Genomic DNA, 21143 nt, shown 5'->3' with positions numbered 1-21143 from the left:
TATAATACCCTAAATGGTGTTTTGGGTATAAGTGATAGGTCATCACAGACTGAAGATCGAAGCCAGTGTCCTTCTGGACTCTGCAGCTAGTGTGCACTGTGGTGCCTTAACCTTGTAGTCCATCAATAAAAGGGCTTGTGAAACATTATGTTATGAAGGCAGCACCCTTTATAACACCACACAGATCATTACACAGGTCAAATGGTTTTGAGAAATGGGGTAATAATACTGCAACTTATATGAATTCACTTGTGTCAGGCTCAATTCAATTTGACCAGGCCTATAAAATGATTCACTCATTTCCAGAAGCCAAGTGAAAAGGATTATACGTGTTCCTGTTTACTTCCGGTACACATACTCATCAGATCTCAGGATAATTGCAGACACAAACCCAGGGACATTGAAGCAGTCAGGAAGAACATGGACAAATGCTGATTCAAGTTTCAGTTACAGTACTGAGTGTGATTACATGTGCAATGGGGGAATCACAAAATACCAAGCTTGATTTTTTGCAAATCCCCATTGATAATGAAATGAAACATGAGGGGAGATATGGGATTTGAGGCAACAGCTTGAGATAGCCTTGTTAATCGAAGGCAAAGTCCTTCCTTAGTATCATGCTTAACTTTGGCTGTAATGCTGTCAGATGTGGTCTCAAAGCTCAACTAAAAGCAGCAACCATGACTTAATTTAAACTCCCACCATGCCTTTTGTAACCAAACAAATCCACAGCACTCTGCCCTGAGTCTCAGTCTGTTCTGTTGCTTTGAAAGCTGTTTCATTTCTGTTGCTTCTATACCCCTGTGACTTGGCTTTGAAAATAGCCTCAGTATAGGGAGGAGGGAGGGGAGGGAGAGTGAGAATGAGAGAGAAAACAAACTGACCTGGTTGGCCCTGATGATGTGAAATTGATCTGAAACTAACACGTAGACAGTGGAAAAGGGACACCACAGCTGACATTCCCTTCGAACGGATTTTTTTCCTATATTTGGGAAATTTCGATGCATCAGCAAGTCTCCTTATGCCCTTCTCTTGTTTATAAATTCCAGGCAAATTTATCCCAGAAAAGAGATCCCAGCTCTTGGTCTCGCACACCATTGCTCAGTTTGGGGTGTGTGCGTGCTGGTATTTTTAACTATTTCAGCTGGTACATCAGTTTAAAAGTATTTGTTTAGGGTGTTGGAGCCAAAGTGGGCAGCTGCAAAGACTTGTGCGCTTCAGAGTGGCTCAATGGGCTTTCGAGGCGGTCTCCAGGGCCTGCCCCAGCTTTCCTCTGGACCTGCCGTTTCCAAGAGACATTGCCACATAAGGGCCTGTTTGAGGTGCAGTGCGCTGGTTGACAGGGGCCATCTTCCCCTCCCGACAGATGGTGCGTCTCTTCACGTCGACAGACCACTCATAGCTGGAGGCCACAGCGGACCAAGCCCACCGGCCTTGCCAACATTCCTGGCGGCAGCCGTAGGTCAGGAGCAGGGATCCGGTGTCGGTGCACTTCATAGCTTGGGGTACTAACTGACGAGCTGTTGAAATGCCTGAGTGGCAGGCGGTGAGAGAGAGAGTGAGAGAGAAGGACAGAGAGGGACAGAGAGAAAAAAAAGTCAGCGACATGGAAGGAGCCCGTTTTTCATTTCTTTCTGGAAAGATTCTTGTCTCATTCAGCACATCGCTTGACTTTTTGGCCTGTGGACAATCCTGCCCCCAAGGCAGACATTTGCTTCTCCATCAGACAGCAGCATCTGCACTCACAGCCTGGCACTGTTGAGTGTTAAAGCTCAACAGTGGGGGAAACTTATGCAGCTGAGATAGTTAAAAATGCCAACAACACACCACCTCCCCGAGACTGAGCAATAGGGGAAAAAATCCTCAACGCTGTAAAGAAATCCAAAAACCTTTATTGGAGGTCTTCCTCTCTCCTGTTTTAATTATAAAGATGCCAGGGAGAAGGGGATTAAAGTGAGGTTGGAAATGAAGCAGGAAGTGTCAGACCATGCAAATTCTGAAAACTGGTGAATATTGCTCTGAGTGTCATCTCCTCCTGGAGAGTGTGATGAATCTCTGGAGTTCTTTACCCCAGAGACATGTGGAGGCTAGATCATTAACGTAGAGGTAGATATATTCTTGAAAGAGCGGGGAATTGAGGGCAATGGGTATCTGGAAAAGAGGAGGAGTTGAGGCCTGGGAAAATTAGTCATGATCATATTGAATGGTGGGACAGGTCTGAGGGGTCGAGTGACCTACTTCTGCTCCCAATTTCTTGTGTTCCTCTCTTCATATACCCCTCTGTGCTTCCAGAAAGCACAGTAGTGTAGTGGTTAACATAACGCTATTACAGTGCCAGCGACCTGGGTTCAATTCCAGCTGCTGTCGGTAAGGAGTTTGTAAGTTCTCCCCATGTCTGCGTGGGTTTCCTCCGGGTGCTCCGGTTTCCTCTCACATTCCAAAGACATACGGGTTAGGAAGTCGGGGACATGCTATGTTGGCGCCAGAAGTGTGGCAACACTTGTGGGCTGCCCCAGAACACTCCACGCAAAAGATGCATTTCACTGTGTGTTTCGATGTAATCTTTCTTTTTCGATTTCGATGAAATCTTTAAAGAAAATGCTGTTGTTAAATAAGGTGGCAAGGGAGAGGCAAATACAGTGCTTGTAACTCAGTGTGTGTGTGCTCGTGGGATCTTTTCCAACGTAAACTGTAGTGAACACCCTCAGGAGTTGGCGCCTGATGTTCCCACATGAGGCTACACTGAGAGCCCCGGACAGCTCTTCAACCAGAGGGACGTGTCATCAAACCTAATCCTGCCAATTGGCCACACTGGATCTAATTCAGAAGGTGCGCCCAATCACGATCAGGCCCTTCAATGGTGCTGCCTAGCTGAGGCCCACTCATGTTATATCATGACCACACCAGGCAGGGCAGCAGGGCAACCACTGACTTACAGTTTCTTCTACACATGCACAAACCATGCCTACAAACAAACGCACAAGAACAACAATCAACATTATAGGTCTAACAAAGTAGAAACTTTACAATTCACAGGGACACACACACCCATCAACTCTAGCCTACCAGACAACCTGGACCCATTGCAATTCGCCTATCGCCGAAACAAGTCTACAGCGGATGCCATCTCCCTGGCCCTAACACTCAGCTCTGGAGCATTTGGACAGTAAAGACATATACGTTAGACTATTGTTTATTGACTACAGCTCTGCCTTCAATACAATAATCCCAAGTAAGCTTGTCACCAAACTCTGAGACCTAGGACTCAACACGTCCCTCTGTAACTGGATCCTTGACTTTCTAATGAACAGACTGCAATCAGTGAGGATAGGCAGCAACATCTCCGGCATGATTATTCTCAACACTGGTGCCCCACAAGGCTGTGTCCTCAGCCCTCTACTCTACTCCCTATACACTCATGACTGTCTGGCCAGATCCTGTTCTAACTCCATCTACAAGTTTGCAGATGATACCACCGTTGTAGGCCATATCTCAAACAGCGATGAGTCGGAGTACAGGAAGGGGATATAGAGCTTAGTGGAATGGTGTCATGACAACAACCTTTTCCTCAATGTCAACAAAACAAAAGAGCTGGTCATTGACTTCAGGAAAGGGGGCGGTGTACATCAATGGTGCTGAGGTCGGGAGGGTTGAGAGCTTCAAGTTCTTGGGAGTGAACATCACCAACAGCCTGTCCTGGTCAAGTCATGTAGAAGCCACTGCCAAGAAAGCTCACCAGTGCCTCGACTTCCTCAGGGGACTAAAGAAATTTGGTTTGTCCCCTTTGACTCTCACCAACTTTTACAGATGTACCATAGAAAGCATCCTATTTGGATGTATCATGGCTTGGTACTGTAACTGCTCTGCCCAGGACTGCAAGAAACTGCAGAGAGTTGTGGACACAGCCCAGCACATCACAGACACCAGCCTCCCCTCCTTGGACTCTGTCTTTACCTCTCGCTGTCTTGGTGAAGCAGCCAGCATAATCAAAGACCTCACCCGCCCAGGACATTCTCTCTTCTCTCCTCTTCCATCAGGTAGAAGATACAGGTGCCTGAGGGCACATACCACCAGACTTAAGGACGGCTTCTACCCCACTGTGATAAGACTATTGAACAGCTCCCTTATCCAATGAGATGGACTATGACCTCACGATCTACCTTGTTGATGACCTTGCACCTTATTGCACTGCACTTTTCCTGTAGCTGTGACACTTTACTCTGTACTGTTATTGTTTTCACCTGTCCTACCTCAATGCACTCTGTATTAACTCAATGTAACTGCATTGTGTAATGAATTAACCTGTATGATCGGTTTGTAAGACAAGCTTTTCACTGTACCTCGGTACAAGTGACAATAATAAACCAATACCAATACCAATACACACACCATGAGAACATACAACAGAAACATACCCACAGATGGATAGTGTTTACCCCTCCTGGATCTGTTAGCAGCCCTATCACCCTAAGAGAACCCAATGAGATAACTGCACTTCTCCAGTTCTGCTTCTTACTTGTCCCCAAAGTGAATTGCTTCAACATTAGCAGCCTTTCTTCCAGCTGTTAAGCCCTTAAACAATAGCATACTCTGCCAAAGCCTCCCTTTTCACCTTAAGGCACTCCTTAAAACTTACCTTTTTTAACAAACCTTTGGTCATCTGCCTGGATGTAGTTTGGTGTCAGTTTTTGTTCTCAGATGCTCCCATTCCTTGGCAAGGTTAAAGGTACCATGTACGCAAAGGTTGTTGCTGTATATAGGTGGAGGATGTTGGTATATATAAGTGAAGGGTGTTGGTGTATATAGGTGGAGGGTGTTGGTATATATAGGTGGACGTTAGTGGTGTATATAGGTGGATGTTAGTGGTGTCGATAGGTGGATGTTAGTGGTGTATGTAGGTGAATGTTAGAAGTGTATATAGGTCCAGGTTGTTGCTATATACTGGTGGAGGGTGTTGCCGGTGATTTGCAAACCTGCTTTTTGTTTATACCACCCTCATCCCTCCCCCAGTTTGAGAAATTACAGATCAAAGCCAGAAGCTAAGGTAAAGTAAAACAGAAGGTATAAAGATGACTTGTGCTTGTAGGAAGAGCCACAGCTTGGCAATGATTCTGATGTGCCATGAGTTTTACTCAATCGATGAAAATGCAGTTGTTTAAATTCCCTCAAAGAGTGGACATTTCCTTTAATTTAGTAAAAGACTTTTAATCAAATTCCGTTTTTTTTCCTCTCACTTTCCCCCTTCAGGTTCTTCTTGAAATTCTTCCTGAAATGCAATCAGAACTGCCTGAAGAATGCAGGAAACCCCAGGGACATGCGAAGGTTCCAGGTGAGTGTGGTTTTTATCTCTGCAGCCATCTCCTCTGAAAGCTAATTTGTGAACAAATAATGATTCGTTTGTGGAGTTTTAGCCCTAAGTGGTAATGGCAAGGGAAAGAGATGTATTAGATGGCTGAGAGTGTTAAAGAAAAAATCTATCCTCACTTGAGTCATTTCTCACAGGGGAGAAGAAGGAAATAAAACGTCTGTAGTCTTTAATGTTCCTTGTGAACAGTGAAAACCTCTAACTGTTTGACTTGGTGCCTGACAAGAGTCCTTTGTTGTTGAAAAGGATCTGTGCAAGTGTACGCTGCCAAGTTCAAGTGTAGGCCAATTTATACTCATTGGAAGGGGTTGTTGCATTATCTGAGCTTTGTTCAAGGCTCATCTCACATTCACTAGTCTGTGTACACATGCTACTCCTCTGCTCAGGAATAGTTTGTACACTTCTTGATGACTTCCCTTGCCATCCACCACACCAGCATTGAATACAGAGGCTTCACCACCATGTCTGATGGGGTCAATTGCCTAATGCTTGGTCTCGATCAATAACATGGAGGACTGAAGGGGTCCCCACCACTGAGCTTGATATAACGGGTGCATGATATTGAGCTGGATTGGATAGGATTAGGGAGATTAAGTGTGGCAATGGAAGAAAAAATGGCCAAAGAAGCAACGATTCCTACAGCACAGAAAGAGGCCATTTGGCCCATCTTTGCTGGACGCATCCAAAACCGATCCCTTTGCACTGGTTTCTCATGATAGCTTGGCATCCTGCTCTCTTTCCAAAGCTGATAATTTTTCTCATAATCTGGGTGTTAAATGTAATTGGTCATCTCTCTTCACTGACCTGTGACCCCTGATTCTGCTCCATCAGTGCAAGCCTCTCTTTGGTTAAGCCTTTTCATTATTTTGAAGACCCCTGAATGGTCACCCTCTCTGTCCAAGCTGTTCAATCTTTCCTCAGATCTGATACCAATCCCTTTGAATTGTGCTTACGATTGTACGGTTCAGGACAGAAAGATTGGATACTCTGCTGACCATTCATATCTTTTGCTGTGTCTGCGCTTTCAGTTAAGAGTCTAATGCATGGAGAAAAAAACTCACATGGGACCCCACCATTTCTCTCCCCTCCCCACCACTGGAGTGACTGCACAGATGAGTTAAGAGTCACAGTGACAGCTCTTAACATGCTTTTCAAAATGGCACAAACAGTTTGTCTCCGTATTTGTATCCCACGTTGGAATTGTCTGGATGGGTTGAGATTTGACCAACATTCCATAAAACTTCCTAGGACAGTGTACCTGATGTAGTATTTATAGGTGGTACCAAGCAACTCACAATGGGCATCAGCAACCAAGTCTGACCTAGCAAAGGAGAACTAGCACTTGCAAAGGGACACTTGGAATCATTTAACTTGACTACTTCAGTATTGGACTGCTATCATCATGCCCTTTTACTTACTGAGTAACCACTCTTTGTTTCCATATTGCTGATAAGATCAATACAGAATCTTCCTAAGCCCTGCTTTAATCAATAGCAGAAGGTTCCTCATTGGATGATTGTTGCATCAGGAGTCAAGGTAGGAATGCTCCAGATGCTCTGAATACAGATGGTCCAGAGGTTAGGAAACTCACTCTGTGCTGAGCTGGCCATTCCCAGTCAGGGCAGAAATGGAAACAGAAAGGAAATCAATTGAAAGCAAAGTCTCTGCCAAATTTCACAAGCAGAGTGGGTTAGACACAATTCTCATCTCAATGGAAGAAGCAGCTGGATCTTAAACCAGGGTTTGCTTTGTCTGAATGTGTTTTTGTGATTCCTGCTATAAATGACAGAGACTAGTAACTCTCCTGATTGAATAGAAGGAATGTCACATGAGGGACTTTCCCTGTTGGACCCATCTCTGTGACATCTCTGTGACATCTGGATCTGGGAGGCTGTGGGAGCATCAGTGCATGAGGCATCAGAGAATGAGGTATCAGGGAGTGGAGCACTGGGGCATGGAGCATCAGCAGATTGGGCGTTGGTGAATGGGCCATCAAGGAATGGGGTACTGGCAGATGGAGCATCAGGGAAAGGGGTGTCAGGGGTAAGACATTAGCGATGGGTCAATGAGGCATCAGGAATGGAACATCAGAGGTTCAGGCTTTGGGAGGTGGGACATCAGGGAATGAGGTATAGGAGGATGGAGCATCAGAGAAAGGGGCATTAGGGAATGGAAACAGAGGCATGGCATTGGCAATGGAGGATCAGGAGATGGAAGATTGGGGCTAGGGCATTGGGAAATGGGAATGGGGCATCAGGAATTGGGGCATCAGGTAATGGAACTGCGGGGATTCAGGCACTGTGGGAAGGAGCATTTGGCTTCAGAGGATGTGGAGATGGGGCATGGGAAGGGATTCAATATTGGGTGGTGGGGCATTGGGGGATAGCTGAGGAGCAGTGGGGATTGGCAAGGGGCATTTGGGGTGGGTTAGGAGCATTGAGGTGGGTGTGGAGCACTGAGGGTAGGTGAGGGGCATTGGGGTGGACGAGGGGGATTGGGACGGGTGAGGGGCATTGGGATGGGTGAGGAACAATTGGGGGTGGGCCATCAGGAGATGGAGAATCATGCAATGGGGGAAGGGGCTTTGGGAGATAAGGAATTGCCCGTTGGGGTTTTGTAAGATGCTCATCAAGGTTGGGGTATTGGCTGGTGGGTCATCGAGGATGGATATGGGCATTGGGGAATGGGCCTCATGGGACAATGGGATGGAAGCATTGGGGGATGGGACATTGAAGGATGGAGCGTCAGGGTTGGGCCATGAGGGGAATGGGACACTGGGAGATGGGACCTGTGGGATGGAGAATTGGGGTTGGAGCAGGATGGGTGGTTTTAATGTATGAGGTTGAAGCTATTGGAAAGACATGATTGGTGGGGTGACATGGTCATTCAGTGTGTGGATGGGAGTGGTGTGGACACATGACCAGGGGCTCCAGCCAATAGCTCCTGGTGGTGGGGTGGTGACTGGGAACAAACACCAAGTCAGATGCTTGAATGAGGGCCTATCTGCAAGACAATGGCTGCCTGAGACCTCCACAGAATGGACCAGCGAATACTGGTCTCCTTCAACTCATGGCAAAGCAGGCTCCAACTCCCCTACTATGGTCACTCCCATCAGTGGGAGTGGCCTGACCATCAGCTAGCCTCAGGCAAGCAAAAGAATTTTGAGCAGTTGCCTTAAAAATGTGTGTTGCTTGTGGTATAAGCTCAAGGCTGGTGTATGCAGGGAGAACCTGAATCAAATATGTTTAGAAAGTAGGTTTTAGGCAAGATTTGATCAAGTCAAGTTTATTGCCATGTGCACAAGTACGGTGAGGTACAGGTACAATGAAAAACTTGCTTGCAGCAGCATCACAGGCACATAGGTACAGACAACACACAGAATATAAATTACATATAGATTATACAAGACAACGAAGGAAAAAGACCGTGCAAAAAAAGGCACAATCTCAAACAAGTCCATGGTAGTGCAAGGGGTGTCATCGAGTCATTGAGTCATACAACATGAGAACAGGCTCTTCGGCCCAATGCATCCATGCTGACCAAGATGCCCATCTAAGTTAGTCTCATCTGCTTGTGTTTGGCCCATATCCCTCTAAATCTTTCCTATCCATGAACCTGTCAAGTGTCTTTAAATGTTGTTATTGTACCTGCCTCAACCATTTCCTCTGGCAGCTCATTCCATATATTCACCACCCTCTGTGTGGAAAACTTGCCCCTCAGGTTCCTATTACATCTTTCCCCTCTGACCTTAAACCTATAATGGTCTGATGGTCCATGGTGTTCTGTTGCTGAGATAGGATTAAGGTTATGCAGGTTGGTTCAAGAACCTGATGCCTGTAGGAAAGTAGATGTTCCTGAACCTCATGGAGTGGGACTTCGAGCTTCTGTACCTCCTTCCTGATGGTAGCAGTGGGGAGAGGGCATAGCATAACCTTGTACAAACTGGAAGAACTTATATCTCTATGTGTGGGTGTGAGTTGTGGGCAGGACTAGCATAGCCTCCTGCATCCCCTCTTCCACTATCCCACCCCATCTTGCTGGGATTGTCTGCTGACAGTCACTGACCAGGCTTACAAAGGAAGAATGATAGAATTATTGATGTGTCTGCTGTGAATCAGTGCTCCAGCAATACAGAGCTTGCATTTCTGTAGCACCTTCAACATAGCTAAATATCCCAATGCACGTCACAAGAGTGGAATGAATGTCTCCAATTATTGTGAGGAGAATTGAAAACAAAGATGGGAAGCCTTTGCTTCAGTTATTGATCAAAGTCAAAGTCAAACAGTGGAGTTTATTGTCATATACACAAATACATGTACGTATACCAGGTGCAAAGAAAAACTTACTTGCAGCAAGATCACAGGCACATAGCATCATTCACAAGAAAAACATAAATTAATCATAAATTATACACAATTTTTACAAGAAAGAACACAATTAAAATAACACAATTGGAATAAAATAAAACAAAGTCCATTTTACAAGAAAGAACACAATTAGAATAAAAAAAAATCCATTTAGTGCAAAGTGATCAAAGTAGTCATTGTGTTACTAAACTGCAGTGATTAGGGTTGTGCTGGTTGGTTCAAGAAGCGAATGGTTGAAGGGAAGTAGCTATTCTTGAGCCTGCTGGTGTGGGAGTTCGGGCTTCTGTACCTCTTGCCCAATGGTAGCTGCGAGAAGATGGCATGGCCCAGATGGTGGGGATCTTCGATGATAGGTGTTGCCTTCTTGAGGCAGCGTCTCCTGTAGATACTACAGATGGTGGGGAGGGATGTGTCTGTGATGTATCGGGCTGAGTCCACTTCTCTCTGCATCTTCTAACGTTCCTGTGCATTCGAATTGCCGTACCAGACCACGATGCAACCAGTCAGGATCCTTTCAACAGTACATCTGTAGAAGCTTGTTAGAGTGTTTGGTGACAAGCCATACCTCCTTAACTTGATGAGTCTATATCTGGAGTATTGTGTACAGTAATGGTCTCCTTATCTAAGGAAGGTTGTAATTGCTTTGGAAGCAGTTTAAAGAAGGCCTGCTAAACTAATAAACAAGATGCTGGAGGAACTCAATGGGTCAGGCAGCATATGTGAAGGAAAATGGACAGTTGATGTTTTGGGTCGAGACCCTGCAATCCAGATTAAGGGTCTCGACCTGACACGCTGACTGTCCATTTCCCCCCACAGTTCCTGAGTTCCTTCAGCGTCTTGTTTGTTGCTCTGGATTCCAGCTTCTGCAATTTCTTGTGTCTCTTCCAGACTAATATCTGGGTTGTCTTATAAGGAAAGGTTCCACAGATTAGGTTTGTATCCACTCAAGTTTATAAAACAGAGGGGGGCTTGACTGAAACATATAGGATCTTGATGAGTCTTGATAGGGTGGATGTGGAGAGAATCTAGCCCAAGGAGTCACTGTTTAAAAATAAGAGGTCGGCCATTTAAAACAAAGATGAGGCAATAAACCTTTTCTCTCAGAGGGTTTGGAACTCTCTTCCTTAAAGGGCATTGGAAGCAGAATCTTTGAAGGCAGAGATAGATTATTGGCAATCAATGGGGCAAAAGGTTATAAGTGAAAGTGGAGTGGAGGTCAAATCAGATCAGCCATGGTCTTATTAAGTTGTGGAACAGAACACTTGCTCCTAACTTGTATGTTGTATGTAATCATATGGTAAAGGAGATTTTAAGTTTAGTGATTTCATACTTGGTCAAAGAGACTTAATTTTACAGAGCACCTTAAAGGGAGAAGGAAAGCTGGTGAGCTGGTGAGGTTGAGAGATGACTGTAGTGAGTATGGCCTAGAGAGCTGAAGGCTGATGATGGGATAATGGAAGTGAGGGGGTGGTGGTGAAGGGGGTGGGATGCACAAGAAACCTGGTTGGGAGTGTCACAGCAGGTTATTGGGCTCTGGGTGATAAAAGACATTGGAAGGAGTGAGTTCGCAGAAGGATTCGAAAAGAAGGATGAGCCAGAGAAGGAGGAATGCTGAATTGCTGGAGAGATGTAGTGCTGGTTTTAATTAGCATTCCAGGAAACTAGGCTTGAAAACACATCTATGTTAGCCTCACTCAGATTGGAACTTGGCAGGCATTGTGACTGCTCTCAAGTAGTTAGGAAATGGAAGTCACTTGTAAGACACAATAGGTCTTTTGTCACTGTGGACCCTCGGTCTTACGGTGAAGAAATACTTGTCTAACTGAATACTCTGACAAGCAGACATGGCAAGTGTCCACCAGGGAGTCCACAGGAAGATATGTACGATGGCTCACTTAATAAGTACTCCCACTCAATACTCAGGCTAATTTTCATATGGTAATGACTTTTTGTGTTATCTTGGTTCCACAGTCAGCACTTCACTTGTGTGATTGGTTGTATCCAGGGAAGGTTGCTGATCTGTTGACTCTAAGAAGCGTTACTGTCAAACTGGCACAAGCCCATGGTAGTTGAGTCTTCAAGTATGTGAACAGTGACTGCTTAATTACTTGTACTGTGTCAATTAGCATGACCTTAGAGTTTGGCAGAAAAGAGAATGACAGGCTTGTACAAATGAAAAAGTAAAGGAAAAAAATACTTGGACTTTATTGAAGTGTTTAGCTAAAGCTTCAAAATTGGTGTGGTCTGTCGGCTTTAATGAACTTAAAAACAATAATATATGCCGTCAGGTCTCAGTGCTGTAACACATGTAAGCTGTCAAACAAACAGATGTTTTGTTGTCTCAGTTAGTGTGCCTCTTAAGTATCCACTGTTGGGTAACAAGTACTCCTCTAACAAGGGATGTGTGCTGGCTTCTTGCTTTCTCATTTTTAAACAGCATTTGATGTTACTGAATGGGAGAACTTATGTATGGATTTTTTACTGGCAAGAGTGTGATCTATTAAACTCCCATCCCAAACCAAACCAAGACCTTCCTGCAGTACCTAATGCCCCATTACACCTTGGGCTGAAGTAAGTTATTATGCAAAGCTAATTTCTATATTTCATTGATACATGATTCTAGACTGCTTTTAATTTTGTTTTCCTGTGCAATGTTCTCCCCTGAAGGCATTGATTCATTCTGGGGGCCAGCGTGACATACACTGGCCAACTTCCATTTACTCTCGTGTGGCAACATATCTGAACAGGCTATTCATTAGAGGGGAGGGCATCACAAGTGAGTGCAGTCTATTCTCACGTGATGTATATACATACAAATAAACATATAGGTCCACACAAACACAAACACACACACACACACACAAAATTTTAAGCAACAGTTTGCATTTTAAAAGCACACTCAACAGAGTAAAATATCCCAAGGTCCCTTGCAAGAATGCTATCAAACAAAAATTGTACACTCGCAGATAAACACTTCTTTGTACGATTCACAGATGATGGCAACTGTGGCAGAATTTGTGACCTATCCCCTGATTGGCTTTGAGCTGAGGGTTTGCTGGACACTTTCAGAAGAGTCGTGTTGCCATGGGTCAGTGTCAGGAGAACCACACTGGCTCAGGATGGCAGGTTCTCTTCTCTGTCAGACCTTCATGGAACCATCCTTCCCTAATGGTTGATAATTTGGCCAAGGGACATTGATGCCCAGTAATTTTATTTGACAGATAAATTGCCCAAGCTTTAACTGAAGTGGTGTAGTCTGTCAGCATAATTTATGCAGGTGCCAGTGTGAGTCATTCACATTCACTTTGGGTGTTATGTTCAAGGTGTGAAAAGTCTCCTGCATTGATGCATATATTAATCCAGCTCCCCATATAGCAGACTAGGAACAAAATTTCTCAGTGCTGACCGTCTCGTGCACTAAGAATGGTACTTGCTTTCCTCTCCATCCTTAGCCCAATGTGATGAACTTCAGCCCTTTAATGTAGTAACCCAAGCTGAACCAAGGTGGGCTAAGTTTGATATCTGATCAAGCCAAGGTGTGTTAGGTCAACCAAACCTACCTATCTTTTGTTATTTACTGAACACACATTAAAGGCAACTAATTGTTTGTGCTGTGTAACCTAGCAATGGATGTAACCAATCAGCTCCTTGACCCTGCTCTGCCATTTGACCATGGGTGATTTCTATCTTGGCTCCATCTTTGCTTCTGTTACCCCAATGCCTTTGCTTTTTCCAAATCAAAAATCCATCAATGATTTCTTTTCCTGACCTTTGATTGCAGTAGGAAGGCAGAACCCAGATTAGAGTCCTGTTCACTACCTAAAGTGTTCAGTCCCTCCACCACTGGCATAGTAAAGATTTGTGAGATGCCCCTGGTGTCTCTCTCTAAGGCCCCTTCTTTGACATCAAACCCATGACCCTCCCATTCAGAAACCTTTCCTATCCATGAACCTGTGTCTTTTAAACATTGTAATTGTACCCACCTCTACAGCTTCCTTTGGCAGCTCGTTCCATTTACCCACCACCCTCTGTGTGAAAAAATTGCCCCTCAGGCCTCCATTAAATCATTCTCTTCTCATCTTAAACATATACCCTCCAGCTTTGCACTCCCCTACACTGGAAGTAATATTGTGACCATTTATGTTATCTATGCCCCTCATGATTTTATACACTTCTATTTTATATACTTCTCAGACTTCTATGCTCCAGGGAAAAAAGTCCCAGCCTCTCCAGTCTCTCCTTGTAACCCAAGCCCTCCGGTCCTGGCAGCATCCTCATGAATCTTTTCTGCACCCTCTCCAGCTGAATGAAAGCTGACGTCTTTTCCATCGCTGGGTGACTGGAACTGAGTACAATACTTCAAGTATCTTGCTGGCTTATCACACAGTTGAGTTCAGTAGCAAGGCTCAAGTGGTAACTAGGCCAATAGCAAGGCGTGACCAGTGACTAGACAAATAGCAAGATGTGAGTGATGATGTCCAATAGCAAGGTGTGAATGGAGATTAAAACATGCCTGGCAGGGTTTCACAGTGCAAATGAGGGCTGGCATCTGGAATCTGCAAGAAATGTAAGTGACATTCAGAAACATTTAAAAATCGAAATTGAGATAAATAATTTAAAAAATAATAATTATTATGTTCTATTCAATAACAAATAGTTAAGTAAAAACATATGAAAGCACTTGGAAATAAATAAAATAATTAAACAAACTTGAAATTGTCAGAAAAATTGCCTCCTATTCTGCAGGCATAGAATCCATGGCGTTTCAGGTCTCGCACTGGGATCTGAGTGGGCAGTTCCCCTGCATAATGCTGGGAGACTCCAGCCAGCCAGGACTTATCCTTGGTTACCATTTGGATATTTGGAATGGGGCAAGCTGACAGATTTGGCAACCCCCAAACACCCCCGCCTGCCCTCACACACACACACACACACACGCACGCACGCACGCACGCACGCACACACACACACACACACACACACATACACACACAAACACATTTCCCACTGCCTCAAATCTGTCTGTAGATCCTGGACTCACTGTGTGGTGTGCGTGTGCATGCGTATGTATGGGGCAAGTCATGTCTTGCTAACTTGATTGAGTTTTTCAAGGAGATGACGAAGGAATTGATGAAGGTAAAGCTGTGGATGTTGTCTACATGGATTTTAGTAAGGCGTTTGACAAGGTCCCTCATGGGTGGCTCATCCAGAAGATTAAGATGCGTGGGATCCACAGTGAAGTGCCCATTTGGATTCAGAATTGGCTTGTTCATAGAAGACAGAGAGTAGTGGTCGATGGGACTTCTTCTGGCTGGAGGTCTGTGACTAGTGGTGTTCTGCAGGGATCTGTACTGTGACCTCCACTGTTAGTGATATATATAAATGGCTTGCATGAAAACAGATGGGTGGGTTAGTAAATTTGCAGATGATAGGAAGATTGGTGGTGTTGTGGATAGTGTAGAAGATGCGCAAAGGATACAGAGGGATATAGATCAGTTGCAGATATGAGCGGAGAAATGGCAGATGGAGTTTAACCTGGCCAAATGTGAAGTGTTGCACTTTGGGAGATGAAATGTAAAGGAACAGTTCACTGTTAATGGCAGGACCCTTAACAATGTTGATATGCAGAGGGATCTTGGGGTCCAAGTCCATAGCTCCCTGAAAGTGGCTATACAGGTTGATAGGGTGGTAAAGAAGGCATATGACATGCTTGCCTTTATTAATGAAGGAATTGAGTTCAAGAGCCAGGAAGCTATGTTGCAGCTTTATAAAACTCTAGCGAAAGAGGTGTTCAAGAGGCTCTTAGATAGGCACATGAATGTGCAGGAAATGGAGGGATATGCACCCTATAGGCAGAAAGGATTAGTTTAGTTGGGTATCTGATTGGTAATTTAGTTAGTTCGGCACAACATCGTGGTTCCTGTGCTGTACTGTTCTATATTCTATGTGTGCGAATGAGTGTGTGTGTCCAAGACTTCCATTTGTTTGAAATCCTGGACCCCTGAGGTTGGATGCAGTGTGTCTCAGTCCAGTCCATTAGGGAAGGAGAAACCAGAGGGAGGAACAAGTTGAATGTATAAATAAGTCTGAGTTGAATACCTAAGTACATTCTTTCTGATACAGTTTCCATCCCTTCCTTCCAGAAGGCAGTCCTAGCTGGCACACTGGTTATCATCCTATCATCCTGTGTTTCAGACAGATGGCTTTTCTTCATGTCTAAGCCTGGACAACAGCTCTCTGATGGCGGAGAAGAGACTGTCAAGCTGATGCACACAGTGTCCCACTTCCCAGGAGTTCTCTGCAATGTGTTTCAGGAGCTCAGAACACAAGCACAGGAAGTTAACAACTTGACCCCCTTGAATCCATTCAAATAGATTTGATCACTATTTACCTACCTCAGTTCTGTAACTTGCCTCATGCAATCCAGTTTTGACATTCATAACTACGCCCAAGTCTCAACAGCTTTTGGGGAAGAGGTGATTTGGAGGTTGGAGGAGGTGGACACGAGGAAGTTGATAAGATGAAGAGATTTCCAGACCTCCACTACTATTTTATCTACTGAACTGAGTTATCCTAATTTTATAACTATGCCCGTTTCCCACCAAAGGACACAATTTCCCTCTTTCCCCCTATCACGCTTTTTAATCATTCTACATAGATCACACCTTAATAGTTATATATCTAACCAGGCCTACTGAGGTCACTCGAACTTCCCCGTCCACAAGAGGTTGGTGATTCTGCCTGAGCCCTTGCTAGTCTGGACAATGCAGTGATTCCCTTGTTTAACTGTGCTGTTGTGGACAGTACCATGACTCCCTTCCTTAAATGTGCTGTTGTGGACAGTACCATGACTCCCTCCCTTAACTACTCCATGAAAATGGAATGGCAATACCAAGGGAAAATGAGCCTTGATTTAAGATAAAATAAGATAAGATTTCTTTATTAGTCACATGTACATCGAAACACACAGTGAAATACACCTTTTGCATAGAGTGTTCTGGGGGGGGGGGAGGTGTAGCCGTAAGTGTCACCAAACTTCTGGCACCAACATAGCATGCCCACAACTTCCTAACCTGTACGTCTTTGGAATGTGGGAGGAAACCGGAGTACCCGGAGGAAACCCATGCAGACGCGGGGAGAATGTATAAACTCCTTATGGGCAGCGGCTGGAATTGAACCCGGGTCGCTGGCACTGTAATAGCATTACGCTAACCGCTACACTACAGTGCCTGCCTTAGCTGGGTTTTAGCTGGGAGCTTCATCAAAAGCCTGTGTATCAGTGAAGGGTATATCAACAAAGCAACCGGCTAAAGTTTAAGCATCCTGGGCCTTATAATGCTGTTTATAATCAGTTTATAATGCTGTTTATAATGCTGTTTATAACCATCCTGGGCCTTTATAATACTCCCATTTCTTTGACCAGTTGTCCTTGGGCACAAGGGATGCTCCACAGGTATAAAGCATTCATTGACCTCCAACTTATTGGTGGCACTCCTGCTGAAAAGGAGGGAAGTCTTCAGTTGACTGCTGCAAGTGTGGAAGTGTCCTCGCTTAGCCAATCTCAGGCAACAGCTTAGCTTCCTTGAGACCCAGGGGGAATGTTTTGCTGATCACTGGAAAGCAGTTTCTGCTGCTTATGAACCTAAAATCCTTTGCAAAGCTCGATGCAATTAAAACAAGAGCCTGCAAGCGACTTGGGAATTTCAGGCAAAATAAGTTGGGCAAAGCTCTGTAAACGGTCCCTGTGAGTCATTTATTTTGAGAGCAAATCTATTAGCACTTTGCTTTTTGTCTTTCATTTCTCAAGTGAGGCGATTTTAATTAAATTAATCTGACTGTCAATCTATCAATGATCAATCACAAATGCCGAAGCCCTTTCTGCGACAGCTAGCAAAAGGGCTGACAAGGTCCGATAATGAAAAAAGGAATATACTTGTGAATTGAGTCAATTAGCCTGCATAATGGGTGGATTAAATAGCACCTAGTTTATTGCGCTTTCAGATGTCAGCTCCTGAGTTGGGAGATTCGCCAGCAATTAACTTGGCTGTTATGATATTTGTTTATAGGGAGGTTGAAAGCAGAAACATGCCTCGAAGGATTGCTCTAATCCCATCCCGGTGTGCTTGAACAAAAATCACTGCGAACACTTCTGGAAGCAGCTATTTATATGGGCAATGCTAATTTGGACACCGGCATTATACACTGAACGACCTGCAAAGTTACAGCAAACAGCTTTAGAATTGTGAGCGTTTGTAGGCCCATCCAAAGTTCCTCAGTGAGGAGAAGGCGGCAAATAAATTGGTGCAAGCAGCTGTGGTGTCTGAAAAGGTGGCAACAGCAGATTAAATAATATCTTTTGAAAGAGAATTAAAAGAAATAAAATACAGGAGGCTGGGGAAAGAGTGGGGTAGGTGGATAAATTGGATAAATCCATCCAAGAGCTAGCCTGGGGTAATGGGCCACATGGCCTCTTTATATGTTTGATGAGTTTGGGAGATCTACTTTTAACCTGGTCATGCTATCGAAGGGCAGTAGGGGTCAGCCCGTGGGTTTGACTCTCTTGACACCCATGAAGTCTATTCTTTCCTGCTCTGGTTTTGCTTCCTTTATACCAGTGAGCCGAGATCACAAGTGGGAGATGCTCATGTCTTGTGGTCATACACTATGTTTGTGCAGAGGTACCATATTTTCCCTCAAAGCAGCCTGGATTTTTCATGTGGCTGTAATCTTGTTGGAAAGTAGTGACAGGATGAGCAGAAGATCTAACTTCTGCAAGGTGGTGTCGGAACTCTGGAAACCCCAGGAACAGAGCCATTCAAAAGAAGAAATTTTGTTTCTATGTCACCTTCCATGGCTTCTTAGAACATAGAACAGTACAGCACAAGAACAGGCCCTTTGGCCCACAATGTCTGTGCAGAAAATGACGCCAAATTAAACTAATCTCATCTGCCTGAATAAGATCCATATCCCTCCATTCCCTGCCTGTTCATATGGCTATCTAAGATCCTCTTGAACACCAATATTGTATCTGCCTCCACTACCACTTTTGGCAGCTTGTTGCAGGCACCCACCACTCTCTATGTAAAAAAACTTGCTCTGCACATCCTCTTTAAACATTCCCCCTCTCATCTTAAAGCTATGTCCTCTAGTATTCAACATTTCTACCAATGGAAAAAAGATTCTGGCTGGCTACCCTGTGTATACCTCTCATAGTCTTATAAACTTCTATCAGGTCTTCCCTCAGCCTCTGATGCCCCAGAAGAAACAACCCAAGTTTACAACCTCTCCTTATAGATAATACCAGGTGAACCTCTTCTGAACTCTCTCCAAAGCCTCCATATTCTTCCTGTAATGGGCCAATCGGAACTGCACGCAATACTCCAAGTGTGGCCTTACCAAAGTTTTATATAACTGCAACATGACTTCCTGACTCTTATACTCTGTGCCCCCAGTGATGAAGGCAAGCATGTCATATGCCTTCTTTACCACTCTATATACTTGTGTTGCCACTTTCAGGGAGGTATGGACTTGGACCCCAAGGTCTCTCTGTACATCAATGCTGTTTAGGGTCCTGCCATTTAACTCTATACTTCAGGATGTACTTCTTGGCCAATAGAAGACCTTTGAACCTGAAATATTGTAAACACAGTGACCAATTTGCAGAGCCAAATACTATAAAAGATCAGATAATCTTGGGGATGGCATTGCAGGATATTTTGTGAAGAAGGCTGAGGGTATTCTTGGTTTTACATCTCTTCCTAAAGGCAGCAGTGCAGCACTTCCTTGTGCCAAGCTGGTGTGAGGTTAATAACTAATATTGTCGCCTTCCTTGAGGAATGTTTGTCAGTGCCACCAATTGAAGGAAGGAGTTGCTATGTTTTGAGATCAATCAATCATCCCACTCTTGATTGTACAGGCGGCCTAGATCAAAAATTTTAAAGTGTTTGCACCATCACCTGTACCAATGCTGATTACCTGGTGTAAATGACCATCCCATTTGTAGATCTTGTAATATTGTAGAAATGACAGAAATCACATCAAAGGATGTCTCTCCATAAGTATCAGAGTATTCTCTCCCATGTTTGGATTTGCATATTCTGTTCAGTCCAATGTAAATTTCACAAAGATAAGGAGCAAGTGATGAAGTGATGGAAAGGAAACTGCAGAACTTCCTCCACTTCTGGCACTCTGGCTGAAAATCTTGGTCAACATCTGTCCAACAGCGATCCACAAAAAGTGCTGGAGGAACAGAGCAGGTCAGGCAGCATCTATGGAGGGAAACAGTCGACGTTTATTCGACAGGTCCTGATGAAGGGTCTCAACTGGAAAAGTTGACTGTTTATTTCCCTCCATAGATGCTGCCTGACCTGCTGAGTTCCTCCAGCACTTTTTGTGGATTGCTCCAGATTTCCATATCTGCAGAATTTCTTGTATCTAACCAACAGCATTCTTTTACAAGGGAGAGACTAATGATCGAGATTGCTGGACGAGAGAAGTGAGCTGACAGGATTCGTTTTAAAGATGAAGTCACATCATCTTTAACTGGAATCTTGCCACTGAGAGCCCTTGGAGATGAAATTACCTTGATGGGGTACCATTTGATGAAAGAACCATGAAATAAATTGACTTGCCAATGGAAGCACCTCAGAAAAGGGATGGGCGGAGTGTAGCGGCACAGTGACACAGCTAGTAAAACCGCTGCCTCACATCTCTAGAGGCCCAGGTTCTCTCCTGACTTCTGCTGCTGTTTATGTTGACCATGTGAATTTTTCCAGGTGCTCCATATTCCTCTCACATGCCAAAGCCATGCAGGTTAATTGGCCACTGTAAATTGCCCCTAGTGTGTAGGTGAGTTGTAGAATTTGAAGGGGAGCTGATGAGAATGTGGGGAGAATAAAAAATGGGATTAATGTAGGATTAGTGTAAATGGGTGGATGATGGTTGGTGTGGACTCAATGGGCTGAAGGTCCTGTTTCTGTGCTAGATCGCTCTATAACTCCATGACTATGGCATCATCATGTCCTCTCCTTAATGGAAACAGTCTGCAGGTTGTATTTGGAAGTGAGACTCAGTAGCATATTTTCACTATAGGAATTTACATTAGAATGTCTTAAGTGCCTTTCTGATGTTCATTAAAGTCATAATTTTAGTTAATAAGTGTATTGGTCACAATTTGCTCTGAAGTAAGTTAGCTGTAGCAAGATATTGTGTTACCTGTTAGGACTTGGAGGCTGGGGAGAAAGACATGGAACTTGATTGTAAAATATTATACTGATCTGGTAAAAGAGGAAAAGCTGGATTTACTTTCAACACACTTGATTTTTAAAATTCTGATTGTGTTCTGCTGATAGGTTGATGGATCATCTCTGTTGATGCTGAACAGAGGGAAGTCTCACTTTACACTGGAATTA

At 44.2% G+C, this 21143-nt stretch overlaps 1 protein-coding gene across 4 annotated transcripts in view; it reads left to right on the top strand.

Moving 5' to 3' along the window:
• The window catches only part of ebf1a (EBF transcription factor 1a), a 440037-nt gene that overhangs the window by 213517 nt on the left and 205377 nt on the right, over positions 1–21143 (top strand). For all 4 annotated transcript variants that reach the window (XM_052014113.1, XM_052014112.1, XM_052014114.1 and 1 more), the window contains one exon: positions 5248–5329. In XM_052014113.1, coding sequence (XP_051870073.1) covers positions 5248–5329 — 82 coding nt within the window. The remainder of the gene's footprint in view (positions 1–5247; positions 5330–21143) is intronic.

Source organism: Pristis pectinata, chromosome 4, assembly GCF_009764475.1.
Source record: "Pristis pectinata isolate sPriPec2 chromosome 4, sPriPec2.1.pri, whole genome shotgun sequence".
In the NCBI taxonomy this organism is placed as follows: domain Eukaryota; kingdom Metazoa; phylum Chordata; class Chondrichthyes; order Rhinopristiformes; family Pristidae; genus Pristis; species Pristis pectinata.
The sequence above is the reverse complement of the archived record's forward strand: the minus strand, read 5'-3'. Positions and strand labels throughout refer to the sequence as shown.